The sequence below is a fragment of the Lipotes vexillifer genome, unplaced genomic scaffold, assembly GCF_000442215.2.
Source record: "Lipotes vexillifer unplaced genomic scaffold, Lipotes_vexillifer_v1.1 scaffold21, whole genome shotgun sequence".
NCBI classification, from domain to species: Eukaryota; Metazoa; Chordata; class Mammalia; order Artiodactyla; family Lipotidae; genus Lipotes; species Lipotes vexillifer.
Window position 1 is genome coordinate 2,744,568 of NW_006774065.1, and position 25,147 is coordinate 2,769,714.

At 47.1% G+C, this 25,147-nt stretch overlaps 1 protein-coding gene across 1 annotated transcript in view; it reads right to left on the bottom strand.

The window, feature by feature from the left end:
* The window catches only part of MLXIP (MLX interacting protein), a 59,655-nt gene extending 35,034 nt beyond the window's left edge, over nucleotides 1–24,621 (bottom strand). Inside the window, exon 1 of the mRNA XM_007448701.1 lies at nucleotides 24,209–24,621. Within this exon, the coding sequence (XP_007448763.1) occupies nucleotides 24,209–24,621 (413 nt within the window). The remainder of the gene's footprint in view (nucleotides 1–24,208) is intronic.
* Between the last annotated feature and the right edge of the window lie 526 nt (nucleotides 24,622–25,147).

Below are 25,147 nucleotides of genomic sequence, written 5' to 3' on the forward strand. Positions count from 1 at the left end.
AAAAAAAAAAAAAAAAAAACCTTCAACACCACTTGCTTTCACACCCAGGAAGCAAACACATCCATAACTGTACAGGAGAAATCATCTGCAGGCCAGGAAGTGAAACCTCCCAGCAACATTTGTCAAGAGCCTGCGATGTGTCAGGCTCTGTGTGGAGGACTCGGCAACAAAGCTAGTCCCGGGCTCTTAATCCTCGGACCTTACAAGGTAATGGGAAAGACAGAAATGTCTTCCTTTGAGGGAGCGAAGGCATGTGTGCAGTGTATGGAGACACAGGGCAGGGTACTCGATGGTGGGTCCAGGACAGCTTCCTCAAATAGGATGCCTGAGCCAAGTCTCCAGGATGGGCAGGAGTTAACCAGGGAAAGGGAATGTAGAGAAAAGGCGTTTCAAGCAGGAGGAATAAAGAGGGTCTTTCTCAAAATATCAGCAGTTTTGACTTCTGGTCCCCTCCCTCCTCCATCCTTAGCTTTGATGAGAGGAGCTAAGGTAAGAGCATGGGTTGTTTGGAGCCTTAAGGACCAAAGTCTCAATCTCACTGTTGCCTCCCCTTTGTCAGAGGGCTGTGATCAGCTACAGCAGTTATGTTCTTAGAAAAATAAGAGACAGCTATGGAAAGTCAGTGCGTCCATATCTCACATTTGGGTTAAGTGCAATTTTCTGAATCTGTAGTCCAAAAAGATGATAGAACAGGAGGAAGAGCTAGCTTCTCATACCAGTTATTTAAATAAAGCAGAACGAGAAAGTGGGGGGGACAGAGAGAGAGGAAGGAAAAACGGGGAGAGTAGGGTTTAGGAAAGGGACGTTTGGAAAGAAAGCTCTTGTACTATTGGGCGTTTAAATATATAAAAGTGAAAAATCTCTTCTAAATCAAAAAATCAAGAAGCAAAGTTAGAAGATCATTGCCAAACTGAGACAAAGACTGTGAAAAAAAGTTACTGCATAAGGAGTTTTACGAAATCAGTTAAGCTCCCCAAATTACTAGTAATTGCATGGAGAAAAACATACCTTTACAATGAAGAGATCTGGCAGTTACCTGTAACCAAATGATCAGATTTGGTATCACTAATACTGGGACACCCTGACACTGTGTACCTTCGACGTGACTATCTGTGAAGCACACTCATCAAAAATGTTGAACCTAAATGTAACCAAGCCTTCGGGGCCTACCATGTGGTTTACAGGAAATACAGGACCCAGAGGAACACGTTAAACAAAACAAAAGACAAATACGGAATGTCGGACGTTTTTCAAGACAACTGGACTGGTCACTTCCAAAAGTCGATGCCAAGAGGGAAAAAGCAGAATGATTTTTCTGTTAAAAGAGACTAAAGGGATGAAAACCAAATGCATAGTATAAGCCTTGACTGAATCCTGATTCATAAAAACCAGTTACAAAAGACATTTTGACTGGAGAAATTTTAATACAGACTGTATGTTATATAAATTAATATTTTTTGGCATGAAAATGACATAATGGTTATGAAATGAAATGCCTTTATTTTTAGGAATAAAATGTCATGATGTCTCCAACTTTTTTTCCTGAACCATTTGAAAGTAAGAAGACATATACATAAAGCAAGTATGGCAAAAGCTAGCAAATGTGAGCTGTGCAGGTGGTGGTTATAAAGGTGATGGTTGCACCTTTATATCAACTTTTCCGTTACAATTTTTTTATAATAAAAAGTTGAAAAAAAATGGAAAAGGAAAGACCCACATCCCAACTAAAAAAAGAAAGAGCAAGTTGCAAGAACTAAAAGGAAATTCACAAATATAAAATAAATGGTCAAATTCAGGGAACAAAAAACACACTAGAAATCAAAGAAACGCAAATTAAAACACCAGAAAAAGGGCTTCCCTGGTGGCGCAGTGGTTGAGAGTCCGCCTGCCGATACAGGGGACACGGGTTCGTGCCCCAGTCCGCGAAGATCCCACATGCCACGCAGCAGCTGGGCCCGTGAGCCGTGGCCCGTGAGCCGTGGCCGCTGAGCCTGCGCGTCCGGAGCCTGCGCCTCCGCGACAGGAGAGGCCACAACAGTGAGAGGCCCGCATACCACAATTTGGGCTATCAGATTAACAGAGTTTTGAACGCACAGTAATAATGGTACACAAAATTTTTGTAAAGGTACAGCTATTTTGAAAAAGGATTTTTTTTTAATTTATTTATTTAATTTATTTATTTTTGGCTGCATTGGGTCTTTGTTGCTGTGCGTGGGCTTTCTCTAGTTGTGGTGAGCAGGGGCTTCTCTTGTTGCAGAGCACAGGCTCTAGGCGCCCGGGCTTCAGTAGTTGTGACTCGTGGGCTCTAGAGCGCAGGCTCAGTTGTGGCGCACGGGTTTAGATGCTCCGTGGCATGTGGGATCTTCCCAGACCGGGGATCAAACCCATGTCCCCGGCATTGGCAGGCAGATTCTTAACCACTGCACCACCAGGGAAGTCCCAAGGTACAGTTTGGCAGTTTCTTATGAAGTTAAACATACACTTACATATGACCCAGCATTTACCCAAGAGAAATAAAAATATACGTCCACACTAAGGCTGGTACAGAAACATTCAAATCCATGCAATAATACTGATACAAGTAGCATCACAGATGAGTCTTAAAAATATGCTGAACAAAAGAAGTCAAGCAGGGCTTCCCTGGTGGCGCAGTGGTTGAGAGTCCGCCTGCTGATGCAGGGGACGCGGGTTCGTGCCCCGGTCTGGGAAGATCTCACATGCCGCAGAGCAGCTGGGCCCGTGAGCCATGGCCGCTGAGCCTGCGCGTCGGGAGCCTGTGCTCCGCAACGGGAAAGGCCACAACAGTTAGAGGCCCTCGTACCGCAAAAAAAAAAAAAAAAAAAAAAAAAAAAGAAGTCAGGCAAAAAGTGTATATACTGTATGATTCCATTTACACAAAACACAGGACAAATCTAATCTATAGTGAGAGACAGATGGGGAGGAATACCTGGAAAGGGTCTGGGGGAACCTTCTGGGGTGATGGAAATGTCCTGTATCTGGACTGCAGTGATTACACATGTGAATACATTTGTCAAAATTATATAACTGTGCATTTAAAAGGGTGAATTTTATTGTTTACATATTAAACCTCAATAGAGCTGATTTAAAATTTAAAATTACAGCAATGACAACCCAGAGCTGGGGAGAATATGGGGGAATGGGCTCTTGTACACTGCTAGTGGGAATATTAGTTGGTAAACCTATTCTTTTTAGGGAGTAACAGCTTTACTGGGACATAATTCACAAACAATTCACTCATTTAAAGCGTATAGTTCAATGGTTTTTAGTGTACTCACAGAGTTGTGCAACTATCACCACAATCAAATTTAGAACATCTTCACCACCTCAAAAAAATATGCTGTACCCCTTAGTCATCAGCTCCCAAACCTAAGCAACTACTAATCCACTTGCTCTTTTTTTTTTTTTTAATATTTACTTATTTTATTTAGCTTTTTGGCTGCATTGGGTCTTCGTTGCAGCACGCAGGCTTCTCTCTAGTTGTGGCGTGTGGGTTTTCTCTCTCTAGTTGTGGCGTGAGGGCTCCAGGGCATATGGGGTCTGTAGTTTGTGGCACGCGGGCTCTAGTTGTGGCGCACGAGCTGAGTAGTTGCTTAGCTGCCCCGCAGCATGTGGAATCTTAGTTCCCCGACCAGGGATCAAACCCGCATCCCCTGCATTGGAAGGTGGATTCTTTACCACTGGACCGCCAGGGAAGTCCCCCACTTCCTGTTTCTCTATATGTGCCCACTCTGCACAGTTCATATAATTGGAATCATATAATGTGTGTTTTTTTTGTGACTGGCTTCTTCCACTTAGCATGTTTTCAAGGTTCATCCATGTTAGAGCAAGTGCTTGATTCCATTTCATGGCTAATATTCCATTGTATGGATATATCACATTCTGTTGATTTATTCATTAGCTGGTGGGCATTTTAACTGTTTCCACCTTTCGGTTACGACGAATAATGCTACTAAAAACATTCGTGTACAAGTTTTTATATGGACATATGCTGTCATTTCTCTCAGGTACATACCTAGGAGTGAAACTGCTGGGGCAAATGGCACCTCTACGTTCAATTTTTTTAAAATTTTTGGCCACAGGGCATGTGGGATCTTAGTTCCCCAACCAGGGACTGAACCCACACTCCCTGCAGTGGAAGTGTGAAGTCCTAATCACTGGACCGCCAGGGAAGTCCCTATGTTCAATTCTTTAGGAACTACTAGGCTGTTTTCCACAGAGGCTGCACTATTTTACATTCCCACCAGCAGTGTAGGAAGATTCCAATCTCTCCACACCCTTGCCAACATTTATCACAACCTAGTGGGTGTAAAGCAGTATCTCAGTGTGTGTGTGTGTGGGGGGGGTTCTGTAAAGATTTTTTTTGATGTGGACCATTTTTTAAAGTCTTTATTAAATTTGTTACAATACTGTTTCTGCTTTATGTTTTGGTGTTTTGGCCGCAAGGCATATGGGATCCTAGCTCTCCGACCAGGGATTGAACCTGCACTCCCTGCATTGGTAGGCGAAGTCTTAACCACTGGACCGCCAGGGTTCTCTGATGATTAACAGTGTTGAACATCTTTTCATGTGTTTATTGGTCCTCTGTATATCTTTGGAGAAATATCTATTAAAGTTCTTTGCCTGCTTTTAATTGGGCTGTTTGTCTTTTTATTTTTGAGTTGTAGCGTTCTTTTTTTTTTTTTTTTTTTTTTTTTTTTTGTCACGCAGGCTCAGCGGCCATGGCTCACAGGCCCAGCCGCTCCGCGGCATGTGGGATCCTCCCAGACCGGGGCACGAACCCGTGTCCCCTGCATCTGCAGGCGGACTCTCAACCACTGCACCACCAGGGAAGCCCTGTAGCGTTCTTTATACACTCTAGATACACATCCCTTATTAGATGTATGATTTGCAAATACTTTCTCCCATTCTGGAGGTTGTCTTTTCCAATTGGTACAACTTCTGAAAACCAGTCTGGCAACATATATCAAAGATTTCAGTGTGAATGCTCTTTGATCTTACAGTTTTACTTTCAAGAGTTTATCTTAAGAAAATAGTTAAAGAAGTAGAATGAGAAAAGCTATAAACAAGAACATTCATCAAAGTACTTCTTAAACTGAATCTCAACCCTTACCACACACCATATGCAAAAATTAACTCAAAATGGAACATAGTCCTAAATGTAAGAGCTAAAACTATAAATCTTCTTCAAGAAAACATAGGAAAAAATCTTAGAGGCCCTGCGTTTGGCAAGATTTATTAAATAGGACCCAAAAAGCATGAACCATTTAAAAAACATGCACTGGACTTCATCAAAATTAAAAACATTTGCTCTTCAAAAAACAACTGAAAATGATGGTACAGGTCTATTTTTACCTATACAGACACAGAAAAAAGTAAAAAGGGCACAGTGACAAAATAAATAAATCCAAGAAGAACGTTTCAGAGGATGCTGCTCTTTTCTATCTTTCTGAAATGTCTGAATTCTCCATCTGACAATGAGTATGCATTTTTATATAATAAGGAGAAGGGCTGGAGAGAACCCTCCATAAAACTATTTCCATTTTGAAAAGGGGAAAAAGTGATTTTCCTTCTGATAACTAATAGAAAGTAATATTTAATTAGCCAGGGGACATAGTTTACCATTGTGATTTGGAGTTAACATTTCAGAAATAAGAATAAACTGTAATTTTCTTAAGAGCTTAATATTCTTAAGATTTGCAGATAATTTCTTTCATACAAAGAAGTTAGCCTGGTCAACAAATTTCAGTGATGTAACTGGATAATAATGGCTTAAAATTACACTGTAAAAGAAGTTTATATGTATAGCATTATCTCGGAACTATCTGGAGCTTAATTTAGTTATACCAAAGTAAGTAAAAATAATTCAAGATAGATAGTAAAGGTCTGTGCAATTGACTCAGAGAGTCTCTAAACTCTCACTAAGTTAATTACTCTCGTTTTACACTCAATTTAACAAGTTATGCAAACCAATAGAAAATGAGAGGCACCAGACAACAAGGGAGAGTAAATGGCAAACTCACTGCAGAACAAGTGGCAGCCAACAGCCTGGAGGAGACGATCATTAAAGATTTGAAAACTCAGCTCACAAGAGAGGCTGAGATGGTTGAGCAGAGAAGTAAACATACCTGATCAGTGCAGCTTCATCAAGAAGTCACGATGGCACTAATACTACAATAAGTAACATTCAGAAATAGATTTTCTAAATAATCGAATGATATATCAGACTCAGTATGTTCAAGAAAGCAGTGAAGATTATTACACATTTGAGAGGGATTTCCATTTCCCATTAAGAACGGTTAATTTTATAAAAGAGAAGATTAATGAAATAAACAACAGTGATCTGGAAAACTGGCTTATATCAAAGGAAGCTCTAGTCCTTAAGAGAAGGGCAAATAAATGAGTCATTTTTGCAAACATATTTTAATAGCTATCCACCCAACTTTAATACCACAAAACTCAAAGGACTGAACTAAAGAAGTAATTTAGCTCCATTGACAGATTCTTCTGTGCTCCCCAAAGCACACCATGTAGGTGGTTCCAATCTCTGAGGAAGAACTAACGCTGTGGACAAGGTCATTTTACATCACCCCCTCCCATCCGTCTGGCTCTGTCCTCCTCGCAGAATCTGCTTGCCTTTGCATCTCCGTCTCTGAGAAAAATCACTTTAACTTGCCAGTCTGGGGCCAGGGTCATTAAAAAAATGGTTTCTCATACTCTACATTTCTCCTAAGTTCTTCAAATGTCATACTGAGACCACACTGCATTTGGAGAGCTATCAATTCAGACGCAGGAAAATGAAGTTCCGACTCTGGAAGCAAATGGAGGAGGCTCAGTCTTTCCTATGTGAGCTCCTCCACTGCAATGCAAGTTCCTGTTGTCCTCACCCGAGAGGCTGGGATTTCCACAAACACAGCTGGATCTGACTAATCTGACCACACAAACACGAAACTGAACGAGGGGCAGAGGTAAGACAACGCAACCTAATCAGCATCAGAAAGAACCAAAACACTGAGTGTCTGTCCCAGGCTCAAGCGACTGTGTCTGGGAGTCCAGCCAGAGGAATGATTCGCTCTTTGGATTAACTCCACAGCTTGAGCTATCACACATGACAGGGACAGACGGCAGGCTAACAGGTCGGCAGGGAGGTCAGCTGGGCAGCAGCGCAGCAGGCAGGGAGCCTGGCCGGGACAGGTGAGCGCCAAGGGAGGTTGAGGCCATGAGCAGGCAGCCTGATTCCTAAAAGCTCCACTCCTCCAAGAGGCCACGATGGCTGCGACCCAGCTGGGGTCCAGGAGTGGCCTGGGATGCCCGCTGACCAGGAGAAGACTGTCTGCTCTGGATGGTTAACTGATCTGCTGCTGAGCAGAGAGGGCAAAGGAGAGCAGTTTCTCCCCTCTGGATCGGGCAGTCCTCCTTCCACCTCCACCCAGGAACGCTGCTGAGGTGGAAGAATAACAGCCGTTTCAGAGCACTGAAGCGATGGAGCCATTCAAACCAAACCAACTGGTACTTTATTCCAAACAATGATGGTTTTGTCAGAAGACTGCAACATCCCACCAAATCCTGCACTCCTCTCCTCACTTCTGCCCCTGACTTTGAGACGCCATGCTAAAAAGAGGGAAAAAAGTTACACACATAAACCAACATCGGCCAACGCACGTGACTCAACACGGGCAGGCCAGCTGCCATTCAGTGATGACACGTCACCGGAGCTGACTGTTGTTCAGCCGTGGAGCTCCTACTCCAGGGACATGTTTGAGTCTCACATACTGATGCATTTCCAGCAATCCCAGACAACAAAGAACACAGGGCTGAAATGTCAAGATTTTCTGCAGTGCTGCTGGGTCACCGTTCCAGTCGATCGGGGACGGCAGCACACCCAAGACCTCAATTGGAGCTACTGAGCCGAGGTGGCTGCTCCCAGCTTCACAGGAGCCTGAAAGCTGTTACCCTCTAGGATAGGAAGCAGAAGAAATTTTCTCTGCAGGGAAGAACTGAGGGATGAGAGGGACCAGAAGATTACAATATTTCTCATACCACACCCTTCCCTGCTCACTTCATCCATACTTTACCAATCAGTGGCAATCACCTCAAACCCTACCACAAACACACCCATCACTCCAAGGAGCCAGCAATCGGCATAAAAACAGAGATAAGCAAACAAAGTTATCGGGCAAAAAGCAGCTGGCTACATACAGGCTGAGCCAGCTCAACTGTAATCAGTAGGTCCTCTGGTAGGCTGCTCTACCAGAGAAGCATCTGGAGGAGGCCGTGCCCACCACAGGTAAGTTTCCCCAGCACCACCTGCCTGCTGGCTCTCAGGTACTGTGCAAGGACATCACCAAGGACAAGCCTGGGCCTGAGCTCAAAAGTGGGTTCCTTGTTTTTCTGAGAAGGCTTTTTTCCCATGGAATAAAGTCTTCTGCCAAGGTTTCTCGTGGGGGAAAAAAATCATGAATTTCAAAGCCAGAAGGAAATAGAGACTGGTCCAATAAACAGGGAACCAACCTGGGAGAGTGCTAGGAGGCTGGGGCCAGGCTCTGCTGGGGTAGGAGGTGGAGGCCACAGCAAGGGGCTCTGGGCCAGAATGTAGCCGGTGGACCCGGACGCCACAGGGGCAGCCTAACCTTGCCACTGGGCCTACGGAGGCGTAATGACCTGATCCAGCGTTTAAAATGTCACCGAAGGCCTCTTGTCCTGGCTCAGCCCCTCTGCCACCACTCTGTCACCAGTGTGGGTGGTCGGATAGACAGAACCACAGAAGCCCCACCAGTGATCACGCTGACAAGTAAGGCTGCGGAAAAGCCAGAAATCAGCATCTCTGGACTCGATGCGACAGAAAGTATTTAAATTGTTTTCCAGAGAGTTGAGTCAGCTTTCCCTTCCATATACCAAGTCACACCAGCGTCTGGTTTGTGACTCGCAGGAACACGCATCCACTCGACTCCCCATCTCAGGTGAGCTCGCCACAGCTGGGCAGACTCACAGCTGGAATCACTACCTTTCGTGAAGCTCAACGCTCTCCCTGCCTCTGGAACCACAAAAAGCCAAGCGATGGCATCCACCTGCTGGCATGAGTGCGGGAGCCCTGGCCTCGGGGCGTGAACATGCAAGCTCAGCCCAGGTCCAGGCATGCTGCTGAGGGGTGTGTCAGACGCCTTCCACCGTGTCCCCTGCCCTTCTGCAGGCTGAGAATGCAGCCAGCCTTTCTCTCTGCAGCCTGAGGCACAGACAAAGGCTGCTGCTGAGCTGCATACCTGTCACCACCACCTCCACACACACCTTATCCATGTGGGCAGGAGGGTGGGACAGGCCAGGCCAGGTCCCTTTTTTCCAAAGGTTCTCAGGTAAATGGTTCTTTCTGTCAGGAAGGAGGAAGAGGCAGAGGGACATTTGCAGAGAAAGTAGGGATATGATAAGGTAAAAAGAACAGGGGCTCAGAAACACAAAAATATCATGAAATGTTCTCAATGACCACCCGAGAGGGTTCCAATAAATAACAGTACATTTCACTGTGTGGACAATGAAATACTATTCAGCCACTAAAAAGTACTGCAGATGAGTATTTGTGGACTTGGAAAGGTGTTCACAGTCTATTAAATAGAAAAACAAAATACACTTACCCTGCCAAAAAACCAAAAACCCCACAAGGTCTGGAAGGATAAACAACAGGGAATTGACAATGGTTATCTGTGGGTGTTGGGATTTTTTTTTTTCTTCCCCTGGAAGGAGACCCAGAAATACAGTCAAATTCCAAAAAGGTGCTAAATAAGCTTTGAAGATTACTTCCCCAATTTCTCAGTGAGTGTGCTTAACTGCACCCCTGAGAAGTACAAATTCTATTTCAATCTGGCTTAGAAGCAAAGTCATGGCCTTTAAGAACCATAAAGCTATTTGCCAACACCTTTATAGATCAGATCAAATATAGACAGAAAATCCAAGAGCTGGAAAGTCTCAGAACGTGTGCAGGGTGGCTGATGGGAACGTGTGTGAGTGTGTGTTGGGGGCAGAGTTCAAAGCAAGCATGTCCATTCCTTTCTTAACCACCTGAAGTACATGTACACACACACGCACGCACATGCACAAGTGCACACGCACACATACACACTTAACTGGGGAAGCAAAGCCAGAGGCACGCAACGCAACGTCAAAAGCGTAGGTTAGCAACTTTAAACAAGAGCCAAGTGAGGGGCCTCCTCGGGCTAACTTCAAGTTATAATTTTGTTTCAACTACAACCAAATCAACTGTCTGGAGTTAAGTCAAGTGGTTATCCCTTTCCTCCACCCCAGAATCACCCTACGAAAACAGCCCCACCCCAGGCAGGTACGGTGGTGAAGTTAAGGGGTAACAGTCAGAAATGGAATGTAAAGCTATGAGTAACCTACCGTCCAATAACTTCACAAAATGGAGAGTCAACCCTCCACCTCCAAGTCAAGATTATTTAAAATAATCGCCCTCGTTCCTCATAACTCAGAGTAACTGTCTACCAGGAGCACGTATACCTCTGGGGTTTACCAGGAGGATAGTCTTAGATTTTGTATTCAGAAGATGATGGTCCTGTGATCGTATCAACTTCAACACAGCATGAAGGGACACTAAGAGTAAGAACACCTAACAGGACTTTCCTCGTGCCAGGGCTGACCTGCGGCAAACAGCACCACACAGCCCTTCACCTCTTAGGCCAAGACTCACTTCTAAACTAGATGCAACCGAGATTAAACTCATTTCCCCAGAATTCCTAATACCTGAACTCAGACATTAGGTAGAAACTGAAATGTAGAGTTCACATACAAATTCAGATTTCTTCCAATTTTCAAATATGCCAGACCACGTAACACTGAGCTCACATTCCCAAATAGCAAAAGTCGCCTGGAGCTGAGTGATGGCTGCCCCCTTTAGACCAGGCACGTACCCTCCAGTTCACCACAGACCCCTCCACTCCCTGTTGCCCTTCCATCAGGGAGGCCCAGTCAACTGCAGTTTATGCGTGCATGGTTTTCATAATAAAGAAATGTTTCTCTGTAACCATGACTATATCAAAAGCCAGAAAATAAAAGACAGCAAATGTCCTCTTTGCCTTACCAATGACCACTTTATTTCCTGGTCCTTGTGGGCATTTGACTTTGTGACCCCTGACCCAGACAATGTTAAAAGAAAAAAAGGTCTTATCAGGATAACCTTAGGGTGATTTGCCAAGCTATGAGGTAACTTGGAGAGCCGAATTCCTGAGTCGATTTTAATCTAGGGGAAATGCCCAGGACAGGTCACCTTCCCAAACAGTCTCTCATTTACTGTACACAGAAGAGATGGAAGATAGAGAGTCATGGAATTTCTAGACACTGACATATTTAGGATCTTCAAGATCATATCGTCCAGTGCTTCCCAAGTAAGCCTCCCTAAAGATAATGCTGAAAACCTAAACTGTCTGGATTTTTTTTTAAGTAACAGCTTTACTGAGACATAATTTACACACCATGAAATTCACCTTTTAAAAGTGTTCACTGGTTTCTAGTATATTCACAATGTTGTGTAACCATCACCGTTCCCTAATTTTAGAACATTTTCATCACTCCTTCAAAATACCCCATACTTGGGCTTCCCTGGTGACGCAGTGGTTAAGAATCCGCCTGCCAATGCAGGGGACATGGGTTCGAGCCCTGGTCCGGGAAGATCCCACATGCCGCAGAGCAACTAAGCCCGTGGGCACAACTACTGAGCACGCGTGCCACAACTACTGAAGCCCGTGCGCCTAGAGCCCGCAACAAGAGAAGCCAGTACAATGAGAAGCCCGGGCACAGCAACAAAGAGTAGCCTCCGCTCGCCACAACTAGAGAAAGCCCGCGCACAGCAACGAAGGCCCAACAAACACAGCCAAAAATAAATTAATTAAATAATTTTTTAAAAAACCCATACCCATTAGCAGTGACCATCCACCCTTCCCTCCCACAGCAACCACTCCTCCACTTTTCTGCTTTATGGGTTTGCCTAATCTGGACATTTCATACAAATGGAATCACGGCACGTGGTCCATTGTGACTAGTTTCTTTCATTAAGCAAAATGTTTCCAAGGTTCATCCATGTTGTAGCATGTGTCAGTACTTCATTCCAAAAGTTGTTTTCAAACATATTTATTTGTCCATGATAAAGCCAGGTGGCCACTGTTTAAATAATGTGATTTTCTCATTTTTCTATTATGAACATTTTCAAACATACAGAAAAATTGAAAGAATCAGATGGTGAACGCCCATGCACCCACCACCTGAATGCTACGATTACCACTTTGATGGATTTACTTTATCAAAATTCATCTACCCACCCAACAACCCATCTTATTTTGCTTAAGCAGTGGTTCTCAAAGTGTGATTTGGAGACACCTGAGGGCCCCTGAGACCCCTTCTGGGTCCAGGATATCAAAACTATTTTCAAAATAATACTAAGAGGTTATTTTCCTTTTTCACTCTCATTCTCTCAAGAATGGTGAGGTTTTCCAGACATTCGATATTGCAGCAGACGAATGCAAAAGCAGATATGAGGATCCAGCTGTCTTCGAACTAAGCATTAACTAAGAGATTTGCAAATGGGTAAAACAATGTCATTCTTCTCATTATTTTTTTTGAAAATAGCTGTTCTATATAAAGATATGTTATTTATGTTAACATGGTAAATGGGGTTTATTATTTTTTAAAGTACTTTAACAAATATTTTTACTTTTTCTCAGTTTTCATTTCTAATATAGTAAACATCGATATAATCCACAAACAAAAGCTCTTTGGGGTTCTCAATATTTAAGAGCACAAAGAGGTCCTGAGACCAAAAAGTTTGAGAGCCACTATTTTAAAGCATTTCAAAGATAAGATGCTGACATCAGTACACTTCGTCCCTGAGTTCAACATTTGTCAATGGTTCTTTTTGTTTGGGGTGAGATTTACACATAATAAAATGCACAAATCTTGAGTGTACCGTTCAGAGAGTTCTGACAAATGTATACACAACCCCTTCATGATATAAAACGTGACCATCATTCTAAAAGGTTCTCTCCTGCTTCTCACCAGCCAGTCCCCTCTTCAACCTCCCTCACAGGCAGGGACTGGTCTGATTTTTTTTCACCATAGATTAGCTTCACCTATTCTAGAACTTCATATAAATGGAATCAGTATATAATCTTTTAGGTAAGGCTTGTGTCACTTGACGTAATGTTTCTGAGATTCATCTGTGTTGCTGCACATACCAGTAGTTTGTTCCTTTTAATTGTTGAATACAATTTGTTTCTAAGGCTTTATCTCTCAAAAACATAAGGTCCGTGGAAGAAAAATAAGATTGGTAACCATGATTCTAGTCTAACCCCTCCCTTCCCCTCTCACTTTTTTTCTTTCTTTACGGTTAAAGACACCCAGACTTATGAGGCTAAGGGATATGCTGCCAGCTAGTGGCACCACTATCCAGTGGTGTTGAATCCATCATCTTTCCACCATATTCACTGCCATTTCCTGTTCTCACCTTGTAAGGAAGTTCCTAGCTGAATCTGCAAGAGACCTTTACTAAGGAAATGGAAAGTCAACATCCAAATAATGAAGCTACTAGGCTTCCCTCAAAAACTTGCCTGTCAATGAATGGATAAACAAAATGTAGTATATTGACACAATGGAATACTGTCCAGGAATAAAAAGGAACAAAATATGGGTATGTGTTATAAACATGGATGAACCTTGCACACATTACACCAGGTGAAAAAAGCCAGACACAAAAGACCACATACAGTATGATTCCATTTATATGAAATATCCAGAAAAGGCACAGACAAGCAGATTATAGACATAGAAAGCAGATTAATGGTTGTCTGGGGCTAAAGTGGGAACCGGGATTAAATGTAAAAGGGCAGGAGGGATCTTAGTGGGGTGATGGAATGTTCTAAAACTGGATTGTGATAATGACCACACAACAAAAAAATAAATCAATGAACTGCACACTTACAATGACTGCATCTTACGGTACATGAATATATCTTGATAAAGCTGTTAACAACAACAACAACAAAAACTTGTCTGTACAAGTAGAAGAAAGAGTCTTGCTCCAAGGCAGAGAATGATCCGTTTAATAATTTAAAGAACAAAGGAGGCAATGTAAAAGACCCTGCTACTCAACTGGAAAATAGTTGTTTAAAACAGCAAGCTAATATAATCATATACTGTTTTAAGAATTTGCTGAGTGTTTCATTTTATAAATTTATTTATTTATTTATTTTTGGCTGCATTGGGACTTTGTTGCTGCGCGCGGGCTTTCCTCTAGTTGTGGCGAGCGGGGGCTACTCTTCGTTGTGGTGCGCGGGCTTCTCATTGCGGTGGCTTCTCTTGTTGCAGAGCACCGGCTTGGCATGTGGGCTTCAGTAGTTGTGGCACTTGGGCTCAGTAGTTGTGGCACTTGGGCTTAGCGGCTCCGCGGCATGTGGGATCTTCATGGACCAGGGCTCAAACCCGTGTCCCCTGCACTGGCAGGTGGATTCTTAACTGCTGCGCCACCAGGGAAGTCTGAAAGTGTTTCATTTTAATAAATAAGAGGAATTTATAAATTCACTTCCTCTAGAAAGCATAGTATCCAGCTATCTGGGCAGGTCCCATAAGATGAGGTAGTCCATTTGCAAATGGGTCAGTTACCACCTGAGCATACGAAGGGGTTCTTTAGGTTATTTTTTGTTGTTGTTTTGTTTTTCAATAAATTTATTTATTTTATTTATTTATTTTTGGTTGCATTGGGTCTTCGTTGCTATGCGCAGGCTTCTCATTGTGGTGGCTTCTCGTTGCGGAGCACAGGCTCTAGGCGCACTGGCTTCAGTAGTTGTGGTGCGTGGGCTCAGCAGTTGTGGCTTGCGGGCTCTAGAGCGCAGGCTCAGTAGTTGCGGCGCACAGGCTTAGTTGCTCCGCGTCATGTGGCATCTCCCCAGACCAGGGCTCGAACCCATGTCCCCTGCATTGGTAGGTGGACTCCTAACCACTGAGCTACCAGGGAAGCCCTTGGTTGTTTTTTAAAAAGCCAGAATATTGGGTAATTATCTAGAAACTAGGTTAATTCTCCTACTTTCTACATAAGAAGCTGTTTTTTGTTTTGATGACTGCTTGTTCCATGGTGACAGAGCAAAAGAGGCTGCCTTCTTCCCTACGCCCACAAGCCATGGAGGGAAGAAGTGGTAACTAGCTTTCAAAATAGACCCTCCTATGCACAGAATATTCCTCAACAGTGTAACTGTGCTAACAAAATCCCCACAGCGTCCCCTCTGCACTGCTGTTCCTACCAGCAGCCTGCTTTTCCCTGCTGTCCCTTTATGAGCTCTTTACTCCCTGGCCTCACTCTTCACTGTTCCTCAATCGGATTCTTTATGTTCACTTCTGAGACTCAAAAGCTATGGACAAGGAATTCAGTTTCTGGAATTATTTTTCCAGATCTTGTGCGTCCTTCTGGAGCTACCAAATAACCTCTTCTGCACTGCCTCCTTCTAGAAGGTTTGTCTGATGGTGCAGTTTGACCCCAAACACATTAGGAATGCTAGATCCGGAGAAGTTTCTTTGTAGGGTGTTCAAGACCAGGCGGCACTCCTCTACCACAACCAGACCCAAGTGAGAAAAAATATCATTCGGGATACGACAGTATATATTTCACAGGAAAAAACAACAACAACAACAAAAACCTGCCATCCCAAATACAAGCTCAAAACGCCAAAACCTCCCATGGCCAACTGGCCCCTCATGAGGCACAACAGGGGTTAGGGAGGCAAGACAGAGCAGCTGGGACAGAAGAAAGAAGCCTGGCGCCTGGACTGGTCTAGACTGGTTGGGGCTAAGTGGAGAACTGCTCTGGAGACAGTGAGGACCTCCCTGGACACCACGGTGTCCCCCGATGCTGACAGCCCCTCGCAGCCCCTTCCCGGGGAGCTGCTCCGCCCACGGCCCACGTGGCCAAGTTTAGTGAACAGCGCAACACAGCAGGGTCCTCAGCACCACTCACACCGGCCACGCGGCTGACAGGGCTCCCTCGGCTTCCTCTTTTCAGTCATGGCCCCCACGGCTCAGGCCAAAACCCTCAGGGCCCCTGCTGATTCTTTCCTTACATCCCCTAGGTCCGACCCACCGGCAAGCCCAAATCAGCCCTGAATCCACGCACTTCTCACCACCTCCACTGCCCCCGCTCTGGGACCCACGTGCGCTCCCCTTGCCCTCCATCCCCTAGTCCACACTGAGCAGCCTCAACAAGCCAACTCCCCAGAGCAATGAGCAAATATCCTAACCTCTTACCACCCACCAAGGCCCCTTCCCTCCTCTCCTACCACTCACCCTTCTGCCCTCAGTGTTCTAGCCATGCTGGCCTTCTTCCTAGCCCCAGAATGTGCCAAATTCATTCCACCTTGGGCCTCTGCCTCGGGCTCTTCCATCGCCTGCAATGACTACCCACGTCTGGTTCCCACTCGCCACTCAGGTTTCAGTTCAACCTGAAATGTCACTTCGTCAGAACACTTCTCCGACCCGCGAAGATACGGTGTCCCCCACCCTGCCCACCCCCATCGCTTTCCATCTCCCAGCGTGTTTTATGTTCTTTATTGCAGTAACGATATAAACCTGATTTGCACACTGAATCCCCCAACTGACAACAAACTCCATGATTTTACAATACCTGTAAGTCAGGTCATTGTGCCGTACACCTTAAATGTGTACAGGGCTGTATGTCACCTATATCTCAATAAAACTGAAAGAAAAAGAAGAATATAAATGCCATGAAGGCAGATGACTAATCGGTCCTGTTTACTACTGTACCCTGAAGGGCTAGAACAGTGCCTGGCACACAATAGAGGCCTGATTAATACTTCTGGAAGGAAAGGGCATCCTGTCCAAAGGCCATGGCTCGACTCATGCTCTGGGGTCCCTGAGGTGCTGCTCAGAGAGGGAGGGCACTGCTGGTCTCCTTCTCAAGTAGCTGAATTGGAGACGATGGACTAATTTAACTAGACAATTGGCAAAGAGCACTGACAGTAACGGGAAGCTTTAAGCAGGCCTGCGTGCGAAACACAGGCCACGGGCGAGCTCCCGTCAGGCAGACGCAGAAGCTCCCAGGAGCAAGAGCTTGGAAGCAGGTGAGAGCGCAGCTGGAAGCAGAAGATCCCAAAGAAAAGCAGAGCCTGAGAGAGGAGCTGAGTCACTTGATGGGGCTGAACCTTAAGGAAAGGGCAAGCTCCCCCTGCTGAGGGCCCACAGTGTCCTGGGACCCAACTCCAGTGTGCACTGAAGTCTGGCAGTCCTGGTAACCCTGGAGGCTCACGGGAGTACCAGCACCCTTCCTGACCCCTGCACTAAACCCCCATCACATGCGCTAGCACCAGAGGGTCCCTGATCCACGTGGCCAAAAGGGCTCTGCCTAAAACTCAAGCCCTGTGGCCTGGAATTCTAACCACAGACAGAATTCCAACAAGATAGAAAATACCTAAGATATTTGCTGTCTGAACTGCACATTTTATACCCAAGAAGTAACTCAATTCTGGGGAACAGGAGCTCACACTCTGAATTTTTCATCAGCCATATAAGAATCCTTAAAGATAAGTACTATTAACTTTCTACAATACCCTACTCTAGAAACCGTGCTAGGGAACCATGATAAGACCACTTTACAGACTTTCTTTTATATCGAGGGCCCTCCTATCACTAGATCCCCTGAAGTGGTGCCTAATACACTCAGCACAGCTTGACATAACTGCAGGGTGGGCTGCTATGCTCTCCTGTGGGGAAAGAAGCCTTAAGAAAGACTTTTATTCTTGTGTTATGTGCTTAAAAACATTATCTCAAGAAACTTTTGAGACCAGTCTGTATTAATTTCCTATTGCTGCTGTAACAAATGACCACAAAATGAGTGGCTTAGAACAACACAAACTTACTGTCTTACAGTTCTGGAGGTCAGAAGTCTGAAATGGGTCTCTGGGGCTAAAATCAAGATGTCAGCAGCGCTCGGTCCCTTCTGAGGACTCCAGGGGAGAATCTGTTTCCTTGCCTTTTCAAGCTTCTAAAGGTTGCCCATATTCCTTAGCTCATGGCCCCTTCCTCCATCTTCCAAGTCAGCAACATCAGGCCAAGTCCTTCTCCCGCTGCTCCCTCTCTGGTTCTCTTCTGCTTTCCTCGTCTACTTTTAAGGACCCTTGTGATTGATTACACTGGGCCCACGCACATAATCCAAAATAATCTCCCCATTTTGAAGGCAGCTGATCAGCAACCCTAATTCCTCTTTGCCATGTAACCTAACATATTCACAGGTCCCGGGGATTAGGACGTGGACGTCTTGAGGGGCCACTCATCTGCCTACAGCCCCAGTCCGTGTGGGTCACAACACAAACACTACCCAGCAAAACAACACCTCGTTGTCCCACTCCACACCAACACCCCTGAAGCACTGTTCCACAGAGGGTGTATTTGTCTTTGCAGAGCAGAAGATAAACAAGGTTCACCAGAGGCAAGTTTCTGATGTTGGCCGCTAGGCCCCTGAGCTTCCCTCTTCAATTCCACATATAGTTCTTAGCCACCCAGTACGTGCCAGACAACTGTTAGGCTCCGTGGGAAAGTCAAAGGTGAAGAGAGCAGGAATCCTGGGAAGTCAGGTCTATGGAAGAATACACCACACAGAACCAATAAGGTTGTGGATGTGCAGAGGATTGTGGCATTCACTCCCTTCGAGAAAGACGGCAGGGCCACACTCTTGAAGGAAGGGCAGGATTTTACCAGTGGGGAAGGGCAGCCCGAGGAAGGGCACGGAGCTGCCTAAGGGCATTTGTTTTCCCCATCTTGGTTTCTCCCGCCTTACATTCTTAGAGGAACTGGCACTTTCACCTCCTCTCTTACAGAACTGCAGGCTTCTGTGAGCAGATGAGGGAGGTGACTTTTCGACTCCTTTTCAGCTCCCAGAGACACCGCCTTGGACAAGCTGCCTCACCTCCCAGCAACAAGGCAAATTAACTTCTGTGCTCAGGTTTTCTTTCCTTTTTTTTTTTTTTTTTTTAAAGTTTTAAAAATAGGAATTCCATCATCACCTGCCTGAGAGGGTTATTGTGACTTAGGATAACGCAGAGACTCCAGGAGGGTGGTAGTTGCTCAGCTGGTGCGAATTTTCTTCCCTCCTCCCACCCTAGCAGATGAACTCCCTCCACCCTCCCCTCCAACCCCTTTCCCCGGGCTCTTCCCAATTTGATCACCCTTCTTTGCCCTTCCATCAGGACGGCAATCAGCCATTCAGCCTCTACAGAAAAAGGAAATTTGGTCCTGGACTACCAACAAGGAGAAGATAGGCAAAAGGAACTCTGGGGCTTCCTGCATGATTTTTGACAGTTAACACGGGGAAGGGGAGATACGTATGAAACCCCAATGTCAGGCGAAACTGTCCACACTGATCCTGATTATGCAAACACACACACACACACACACACACACACACACACACACACACACACACACACACACACACACACACACACACACACTGGCTTCGGCACCCTGCTTGGTGCTGCCGTTGGACCTGGTTCACATTGTTTATCATAGCCCTTGCTAACTGTTTTACAACTGTCTGTTTATCTGTCCCCCACCCCAGGTTTGTGAGTTCCTGGAGGACAGAGACAGTCTTTTCTCATCTCTGCAGCCCGCACTCCCATCTCAGTGCGGCCCTTTAATGGACACCATATTATGATTAAAGACCAAAGAAAGTGCAAGAGAAGAGAAACTGCTTCTCTTCAGCATGGCTGCAGAAGAATAAAACTAATTTAGTCATTTGTGTAAATGGTTCCCATTTACAGCTAGTTATCGCACCTAGGATTAGAAAGTTCCTCTATGGAAATCTTAAAACTTGAAGGACGAGATGCTCTAAACCTTCAGGATCAGGAATCAGGAATCAGGAACAGAGGGTTACTATACATACGTATACAGGGTTACATTCTAGAAACTTGTATCCCAAGGCTATCTTACAGGTCCAAATTAAAAGGTCTCCTCAAATATCCACTGGAGCAGAAATCCACTGTCCAGAAAGCTACTGCTTATCTTTATTTTTTTATTTTTTTTATTTTTTGCGGTACGTGGGCCTCTCACTGCTGTGGCCTCTCCCATTGCGGAGCACAGGCTCCGGACGCGCAGGCTCAGCGGCCATGGCTCACGGGCCCAGCCGCTCCGCGGCATATGGGATCCTCCCGGAGCGGGGCACGAACCCACGTCCCCTGCATCAGTAGGCGGACTCTCAACCACTGCGCCACCAGGGAAGCCCACTGCTTATCTTTAAATACATAAAAGGACTGTCTCTCCCCCTGCCCCCCAGACATTCACAACAAGGCTCCCTAATAAAGAGTTACATAAAAAGAGAAGCGATGGGCTTCCCTCGTGGCGCAGTGGTTGGGAGTCCACCTGACATTGCAAGGGACATGGGTTCGAGCCCTGGTCCGGGAGGGTCCCACGTGCCACGGAATAACTGGGCCCGTGAGCCACAACTACTGAGCCTGCTCTCTAGAGCCCGTCGGCCACAACTGCTGAGCCAACACCCTAGAGCCTGCGAGCCACAACTACTGAAGCCCGTGCGCCACAACTACTGAAGCCCACGCGCCTAGAGCCCGTGCTCCGCAGCAGGAGAGGCCACCGCAATGAGAGGCCCGTGCACCACAGTGAAGAGTGGGCCCCTCTGGCCGCAACTAGAGAAAGCCTGTGCGCAGCAACGAAGACCCAACGCAGCCGAAAATAACGTAAATTTAAAAAAAGAGAGAGAGAAGCGAAACCAAAACCAACCACAAAAAGCTATCTACTAGATGTGTTCAGAATCCACGTGGGTGATTTACATGTGTGACATTCCTCACAGTGTTAAGAGGGCACTATGTTCTAGAGTACATAGCTCCTTTGTGGGGCCTTAGAAAGTATGGACAAACCAAGAATGCATCCATTTAGCATTTGTCAGGCAGGCATTTGAAAGCCACACTAAAGACCCCAGTCAGACACATTATTTCCCTCAGTTTACAGATGAGAAAGGGGCTCCTAATAAATGTCAGCTGAATGAGGACGCTCCTCTTGCCTCTTATTTGTCAGGTACTAGACACATCCACAGACATTACCTCAGTTAATCCTCACTTCCACCCTGCAGCGGAGCTTTATCCTCCCCATTTTACAGTGGCAGACAGGAAGCCTTAGAGAAGGTAAGCCATGAACTTCTAAGCTATGCCTTGGGGAGAGGCGACTTCTTCCCGTCCCAAACGTCCCAGTAATTGAACACAAACTGTGGGACCAAAGCAAGATGTTTCACTACAGGGCTTCTTAGCATCACAGTGTGGGAAGGACAGGGATGCCAGGTGCATGAAGCTGGAATCCATCCGCGCTGTCACTTGCGCAGGTGGACCACGGGGCACATTCACACCTAGTCCCAACTCCTCAAAGACCCTATTCCCCCACCCGAAGTCGGTCTTGCCAAAGATCCTTCAGGAGTGCATGTTCAGCAACAGACCACATTCAGAGTCCCTAGGCCACTTCACATGACTGGGGAAAGACAACCACAACTTCCCCTGCACTTGGTTCCTCCCCCAAAGAGCTGTTGAGCTTCATCTGGAAACAGCTGGGAGGCAGCAGTTAACAGGAAACCAAACCAAAAAAAAAGCACAGAGTGTACCAGGGAGAGTTAGGCGGCTAGAACAAAGAGGCCAGGGGACAGACAGGAAGTTGAAGTTAGAAAGAGCCTAGGCCACAAACAGTCAGACAGAAGAGGAGGCCCACCTGGCCTTCCTCTCAGCCCCAGGAGCAGAACCTGGAAAACAGTGGTGAAGACTCACACCGCACTGAGAGGGAAGTTAGGCCACCTCTGGGGTTGACTCTTCTTTCCTCCCTGCCCCCCATATCTCAACCCCCCTCCTCTGAAAGCCAGCTAGTGGTCGTGCAGGACAGCTGAGGTCAGAAACTCACTTCTGTTCTCATGCTGCTTTCTGGGCCAGAGGCTACAGCCCAGACAACTGGTTTCGAGTCACTCCTCTGTCAATCTGTACCCGGGTTCCACACTGCCAACTAAACTCTGGGGCCATCCAACGAGCCCCACGCGGAGACACAAAGAGCATCTTCATGAGAAATTACTAGGTGGACACATATCAGGGACCTGCAGTGGCAGGACTCTACATGGGGAATGACAGCAAAGCAGGAGAGCCAAAGGGGCTGGCGGTCTTGAAGAACCAGGTAAGCCTCAAACCAAACTAAGGGTGCATTTTGCAACCAAGAAAGTTAAATGAGGAATGGACAGTTGCCAAAATATTTTTGAAAGAAGTGAAAAAAAACACACCATTACTAAAATTCTTTGGTGTTATTTAATAATAAGCCTTTAGGTTATCCAAACGGAGGGCAAAGCGGGGAGACTGGTTTATTTTTCCTTTAGCAGAGCTTAGGTGAGTGCTTTCGAGCCCATGCCTCCTGCTACGCAATCAACCATTCTCTCTTTGTACGCGGAGAAGTTTATATTAAAATAAAGAGGAGGATTAAGTTCGCTTAATAAAGCACATTCCTGTCTTTCACCTCCAATTTTGTTTGAAAGGGCTCTCTCACACTGTAGCATATGCTACAATCTAGTTGCGTTTGATTCCAATGAAGTGCTCAAAATTTGAGACTGGGTAAGCAGAGCTAAACGAGGGCAGAGGGCTGCAATCTCAATGCCGTTTGGTTTTTTTAAAAAAAAAAAACACAGAACATCTTCACAGGCTCAGTGCCAGCTCAAACTGGCAAGACCAGAGAATCAGAGCAGAGCCTAACCAACGTGCCACGCAAGGGAGGCTGGAGGAGGCTCTGGGTAACGTAACGCAGCCATGTGGCAAACAAACCATCAGGGAGGCCTTCAAGAGAGGAAATGGGGGCGGGAAGAGTGGGGTGCGTTTCAGGAACATAGCAAAGGAACAAGTTGACTAATCATTTATTCCAGAGGGGAAAATGCCACCCAGAGCCATGTATATCTAGTGTTTCAACTTCAGGTAAATGTGTACCTTGAATATATGTGGGGCTCCCTACTCTCCAAAAAAAGGGGGGGGGGTGAGGGTAACGTTCCTACTCTTCTTTACACTGTTTCTGGAGTCTCCAAGGAAACTTTCCCTGCGCTGCCTGCAGACTAGACCTGAGACAACCCCAGCCAGTCCAGTTACTACTGCAGTAACCTCCACTCTGCGGAGATCCTATCATGAGCTTTGGGCAGGGCTGGGCTGCTCTGTACTGCAGCTAGTCCACCGAAGTTCTGTTGCTGAGGCAGAAATTATCTGAAGCAAATACCTAACAAACACACCGAGAAAGGGAGAGTGGAAGGCCACGTTAACCCATGAGGACCACGCATTTCTGTGACTTAGAAAAAAGGGATCTCTGCCTAGAGCCGGAGCCACAGGTCAGGATGGTGCCTGGGATGCCCGCCCTAAACACTGACATCTCCATATAACGTTTCAGAGCCAGCCAAAGAACCCTCCAACTTGCCAAGAGGACAGCCTGCACCTCCAAGAGCTGTGGCTCCAAGTCTTCCTAGGAGGCAGCCAGGGCCCCTCCGAAGTTGGGGGAGGGCTTCCCAATAAAGGGGATGTGAGAGGACCCAGCCTCCCTCTGCTGGGGCAATAAGAAAAGTAGCTCACACTTCTGGAGCAACTAATTATGTGCCAAGCACTGGAATAAGCACTTTACCTATCTCGTTCCATCCCCACAGCAGCCAATTGAGGCAAACACTACTGTCATCCCCTCTTTATAAAGGAGGAAACAGGCTCAGAAATTTGACTCAACCATTGAATACTAGAACCAGCGACTTTAAGCCACCCTGGACAGGTGGTCCTAACCACTACTGGCAATTGCTGGAAGCACACAAAGCTTTTGGGGGAAGGGTGGATAAAGTCGCGTAACACAAGGTACAGCCTGTATTTACACCTTTTTCTTACCCGAAATCGGTGGCCTCGTAATTGGAGGTGAGGGCCTGCATGGGGAACGTGAAGCCGGAAGAACCCAAGCCCTGCTGACAGGGAAGAGGCCAGGACCCCCGCCCCTCTCGCTTCCACTAGGGACCCCAGACCCATAAACCCTCCCGAAGAGGGAAGACCCAAAGGGAATGCCTGAAGCCAAGAGGTCCCCAGGCGGCCCAGCCCTCCGCGCTTGTTTGGTCAAAGGGAGCTCCGCTCGAGAGGTGGGGCCGGCCGGGTCCTACCTGTAGGCCAGGGTCATGCACTCGAAGAGCTTGGTGAGCGAGGCGTCGATGGACAGGTGGCAGGAGCTGGTCTTGCCGAAGCTGTAGGTCTGGCACGTCTGCTTGTTGACCGTGTCGAAATCGTAGCCCTTCTTGGGCGGGTGCTCGCGGTGCGGCGACGACACCATGAAGTGGCCGCTGTGGATGATCTGCTGGCGGCGCGGAGGCTCTTCGCTGCCCGACCCGGCCTTGGGCGGCAGTGGCGCGGCGCTCGCGTGGCCCCGGGCCGGGGTGGCCGCGCCGGAGGCGGGCGGCGGAGACGGCTCATCCGTGTCCGAGTCGTCGTCGTCCTCGGGCACCTGGGGCTTGAGCAGCACCGCGCGGCCCCGGCTGCGGGGCCGGCGCGGGGAGCACATGAAGACGTCGGCGGCCATAGGGAGGCCCGGCCGGGGGCATCCCCCGGAGCCCGGGGCGACACGGGTAAGGAAAGGTGACGGGGCGCCGGCCCGGCCCGGCCCGCGCGCCGACTGTCCGCGAGCGCGCGGCGGGGCGGGAGGGGGAGGGCACGGGCCGTCAGGGCCGCCTCGGCGCCGGCCCCGGCGTGACGTCACCGGCGCGTCTCGGCCAATCGGGCGCCCGCCTCGGCCTCTTAAAGGCGCAGGGGAACCTTTCCGTGTCTGGGCGGACAAAAACGGGGGGCAGGGGTAGGCGGAGGCCACGCCTCCAGGCCCCGCCCCTCGCCACCCTCTTCCCTCCGGGGTGCTGCGGGACTTGGTAACCGGGCGGTGCCACTCTCCAGTGTCTTGGCCTAGGAGAGGCGTTGGCCGAGCGGGCCGTGCCGATCCCGCCCCACGCTCCGGGGAATCGTTCTGCTGCCTCGCCGCAGGCCGGGCGGGCGCTCCACGTGGTGGGTGGGGGTGGCGCTCCTTCCGTCTCCCAGGCCCTGCAGGGCCCGGAACT